The 5,120-nt window shown below is 39.9% G+C and overlaps 1 protein-coding gene across 1 annotated transcript in view; it reads left to right on the plus strand.

The window, feature by feature from the left end:
• ptgfr (prostaglandin F receptor (FP)) overlaps window positions 1-5,120 on the plus strand; it is a 5,508-nt gene continuing 388 nt past the window's right edge. The window contains exons 1-3 of the mRNA XM_004555054.3: window positions 1-697; window positions 1,024-1,831; window positions 3,702-5,120. The exon at window positions 3,702-5,120 is cut by the window's right edge and continues 388 nt beyond it. Coding sequence (XP_004555111.2) covers window positions 1,037-1,831; window positions 3,702-4,010 — 1,104 coding nt within the window. The 5' untranslated portion in view covers window positions 1-697; window positions 1,024-1,036 and the 3' untranslated portion in view covers window positions 4,011-5,120. The remainder of the gene's footprint in view (window positions 698-1,023; window positions 1,832-3,701) is intronic.

Genomic DNA, 5,120 nt, shown 5'->3' on the forward strand with positions numbered 1-5,120 from the left:
TCTTTCTTTAGCAGACCTCCGTGGAAAACGAGACGCCTGATGGCAGATGAACAAAAATGACTTAATGTCCGGCTGCACTTTACCATGTGGAGAAAAAAAGGCGGGGTTGACTAATAATCTGGAGTGCAACAAATAAAAGGACACTGCCCTGAAGAGCCAAACGCCTGGGCACGTCCACCAAAGAAGACTGATGTGGTCTTAGGGCGCTTGGGTTCAACTTTATGAAGACATTTGTTATCGAATATTCAATTCAGGAGACGCGACCGACACTGCTGATAACTGCGTAAATAGTGCGGGCGACTAAATACATAGAACAATACAGAAAAGAGAGGAAAACTTTTCGATATATTTGCTCACACTTGGAGACGCTTTTCGTTCCATGGATAATTACAATCATTAATAACAATAATTAAATCATGTTAGCTTGGCAGCATTTTATCAGTCGGTGCAATCCCCAACCAGAGTGTTAACGCACATACAAGAGGACGAAAGCAGATTCTTTCTTGGTGTGCAGCCTCTTGAGTTGCGTCTGAGCTCAGAGCTCGCCTATGCGCCCTCATCGAGACTTGGCACCTGCTGTACGCAGACGGAACAAGGACTGGAACAACATTAACTGCCGTCTCTTCTGTTTTTAAAGACAGAGAACGAGGGGGCTTTTAACTTATGGAGAGCTATCCCAGCGAAGCCCAAACCTGAGGTAAGGAATTATTTATTGAAATCAACCAAACCGAGGAATCTTCAATAGTCAGAAAAAGGTCATGAATTTGAGGAAAGAAGCGTTCACTGCACTCTGATGTGGTCTGATTGTTCCTATTGGAAAGAGAAATGGATGAGTGGGAATTACTACAAAAGCAATCGCAATAGGAGTTTAAAGTGTATATAAGCTTTATTCTTGAAAATATTAATAATGTTAAACTTGTGTCTTACTTGCTTCCAAGTCAATTTTATCAGTAGATTTCATCCAAACCATTGTTTTGGTCTAATTGAATCACACAGATATTTTCCATTTACCTTCTCTTTCAGACTTATTCCAGCCATGTCAGCTAATGGGAGTTCAGAGTCCAGCTGCAGGTCAGAGGTTAGACCCACCAATAACACCTGTTTCCAGAAGGAACTGTCTATCACTGCATCAGTAATCTCTATGACTGTTGGCATCTTCTCCAACAGCCTTGCTCTGTTCATTCTGCTGAAATCCTACAGCAGCATCCGCACCAAGTCCAGGGCATCCTTCCTGCTGTTTGCCAGCAGCCTGGTGATCACAGATCTGCTGGGTCACCTCATTAATGGATCCCTGGTGCTTTTTGTGTACAGTGCTGAAAAGAAATGGGAGAATTTTGATCCTTATCAAATCATATGCACCATCTTTGGGGCATGTATGGTGTTCTTTGGCTTGAGCCCCTTGTTCCTGGGAAGTGCTATGGCTGTGGAGCGCTGCATTGGAGTCACTAAGCCTATCTTCCACTCCACAGTGTTGGCCTCACACCACATGAAAAGGCTCCTTGGGGTCACCTGGCTGCTTGCTGCACTGGTGGCTGCGCTGCCTGTAATGCTGTCGAAGCCCTACAAGGTTCAAAGGTCCAGGAGCTGGTGCTTTTTCCTTATCGAGCAAACCAAAGACTGGCTGGATGTGCTCCTGCCGCTGCTATTTTCATTGCTGGGGCTGCTGGCACTGCTGATCTCCATTGCCTGCAACACGCTAACAGGCTGTGTTCTAATACAGGCCAAACTGCGCCACAAGCATCACTGCAGAAGCATGCCTTATCACATAGAGATGATCTGCCAGCTCCTGGCTATCATGCTGGTGTCCTGCATATGCTGGGGCCCATTACTGGTAAGACCTCCTCAGCACACCTTTAACAGACAGTTAAAAATTACAGGGAAAAACGAAAAATTACAGAGCGTAGAGTGACACTGAGGAAGCTAAGCTGGATTTGTTCCCTGCTACCTAAAGCCTTTCCATATATCTTTGTTAAAGCAGTGTTATGTTGCATTTCTGATCATTAAACTACTGCTGTTGGTCAGTGTGTCCATGATGCATTTTGAAGATGAGTAAGTACATCGACATCACAGCAATAATGGGAGTTTGTTTTTTTTAAATACTAGAATTGTTAGCAAACTTAACAGCTGCTTACTGGAGGTCAGAACAAGAAACCACATCACACTCCCACAACAATAGAAGCCTAACTGAGCATAGCTAAAATATTAATGACAGCAATACTAAATGAATGAGATTAAATTAAATTGAGATTAAATATTACCAGTCATCTGATTCTTTGCAGCATTAGTATTTATTTAATTAAAAATTCCCAAATAAAACAATAAATTAAATTACATTAAAGTCAATGTAACCAAGTAAGATTAAAAGGTTCATGTCAATTAGATTAAACACACAAATTTAAGTAATGTTTGCATTTTCACAGTAGTTTAATAACAGTGTTATCATAGTCAACTAAAACTAAATGCTAAAACCAAAACCAGGTGTGAGCAAACATTTTAGTGAGTTAAATTAAAAATAAAAACCAGATCGTTGAAACTCCCATAAACTGAAAAAAGAATACAAATATTTCAGCTTCCTTGATGAGACTTTGATAGATTTGTTTACTGACACTCTGCATGTCTGCAAGACTGTGAGTCAGCGGCATTCAAAAGGTGTTTTTATTTTAGCACCTACATTGATTTCCATAAATGTTGCTTCTGACATATGGCCTCCATACACTCATAACAATAAAAAAATAAAAGTAACACTGAAACAAATGAAAACTAAACTAAAACTGAACATTTAAACTGAAATTTAAATTAAAAAACACTGAATTAAAAACAAAAAGTCAAAAAAAAAAAGTGCATTAAATGTGATAAGATGAAACCATTTGGAAGAAAATCGATTGCAGAAGCATGAGCATGAAGACAGAGAGAAGAGTCATCATAATGCAGACTCCCAGATAAAGGAGGTGGAGAGTAACATGACCCCTATAAGCGAGCGGTGATGGAGCCGAGTGTGATTGGTGACGGGGTTTTCCATCGAGAGGCCTTTAAAAATGACAATGATATGGAAATGAGAAGGAGGAAAATGAAACAGAGGTGATGAAAAAATAAGCAGAAATAATAACTGTTATCACCAAAAGGAACGGAGACAGAATGTGAGAAAACAGATCCTACTATACCCGAGCATGTCTGTGGTGCCCTAAGAAAGCTCTGTTTGTCTGTCTTTGCATTTTAAAGGGTTTGATACAAACAGGTTTTTCTCCACTTCCATCACTGTTCTTTTCTATCCTTGTCATCATCATGTAAAAGATGTCTGATGTTTAATTGTTGTACACTGGTGGAAATCAGCAAATGTATTAATTAAGGACTTGTGATGCCAAGCAATAGATGCCAGACAAGCTGAAAAATATGGCAGCTGCTTTGAAGACTCTTCCAAATAATCATGGTTTTGAATTATTATTCAAATTAAGCAATTCTAATATTTAAAAAAAAAAAGAAAGTAAATGCTTTGAATTAGAGATCTCTTAATAACAACAAAGATGCAAAATTGCACACACTAATCTTACCTCGTTTTTCCTGTAACTTCCCCGCCAGTCTATCACAACCAGTCTAACACAACCAGTCTATCACAACCAGTCTAACACAACCAGTCTAAAATTGTTTTCTATTAAAGTATTTGATAAATATTTAGAATAACTGTTTTTCTACCACTCCAATAGATCCATGTCACCATTCTGAGTACCAGAGCCACGGATGAGTCTCCATCTTTTAGTCTGCTGACTATACGCATGGCTACGTGGAACCAGATCCTGGACCCGTGGGTCTACATCCTGCTGAGGAAGGCTGTTCTCAGGAAAATCTTCGTGTTGCTTCACGGCTGTTGTGGCTCGAAATTTTACACCCTCCATCGGTGGCAGCGCAGTATGCTCCACAGCTCAGCGGAGACCAGCAGCTCCAGTGGGTCATCTGATTGCCGCTGCCTCGGTAAAACACCTGTGCATGATGTAGTCATCAAATCCATCACCTGAACCCTGTCCTGAGTCTTTTATCTGAGAACGCCAAGGTGCTGAAAAACAAAAGGAAAGAAAATCATTTGGAATACTAGAAGGACATTTCTAAAGAACGCTTATCCTAAGGTCAATTTTAAAGTGACCCAGGTCCAAAACAAAATTCCTTTGATTCTTCCTTTGCATGCGCTCTTCCTCTTTGCAAAGTTTCATCCCATTTCAGCTCCTGCAGATGAATAAGACGCACTGAGACACTAGAAGACTATCAAAAATGCACTTACACAAACCACAAATGTTTTCTTGTAACATTTGCAAAATGATCACCATGAATTGTCACTATTACTGTATATTGTGGTATTGACTTTTTGTTCTAAACTTTTAGCCCCGCCTTCTGCATCAGGGGCACTAGACAAGTTCTATCAAAAACTGTCACAGTGTTAGAGACGAACTAACAGTCACTGTTAAGTCGTAGACATTGTTTTATTCATTCCTGGCTTTGTTCCACGTGCAGCTCCAGCCTGTGTCTTTGCACTACTATTTATTGATTGTGACTGAGTCTTCTTTGACCTTACATGTTAACTTTTTATTATAAGGATTCCAGTATAATGTGTTAATCATTTGGTTTGCACAGATGTGCAAGAGACAATAAGCGTGCAAAAAAACAAATGATCATCCTCCACCACCATGCTGACATCAGTATGATGTCTTTGTGCTAATATTGTGCTGTACTTAGTTTTCATCAAACATGGCTGTGCATTGATGCCAAACATCTCTACTTTGGTGCTGTCTGTCCAAAGCACATTATTCAAGAGGTCTTGTGGTTTGTTCAAATGCGACTTTGCAAACTTAAGCCATGTTGCTTTCATGCTTTTAAAGAGAAGAGGCAACCCTGGCATTTAGCAGGACCAGAAGCAGTAAGGGTATACCGGTACTTAGGACTGTTTTACCTGAAGCAAATATTTTGTGCTGAAAGTCTAGTTGATGTTTAAAACAAGCTTCTCCCAACAATTTCACCACAACAGTAAACTTTTGCTCATTGAGTGTTTTGAATGTCATCAAGTGTTTTCTTTTTTTATAGTGTGTGAGCTGTTAACGTGATGGTGTATACTGTACCAGCCTTTAAACAATTTA

The sequence above is a fragment of the Maylandia zebra genome, linkage group LG23 (genome assembly GCF_041146795.1).
Source record: "Maylandia zebra isolate NMK-2024a linkage group LG23, Mzebra_GT3a, whole genome shotgun sequence".
Lineage (NCBI taxonomy): Eukaryota > Metazoa > Chordata > Actinopteri > Cichliformes > Cichlidae > Maylandia > Maylandia zebra.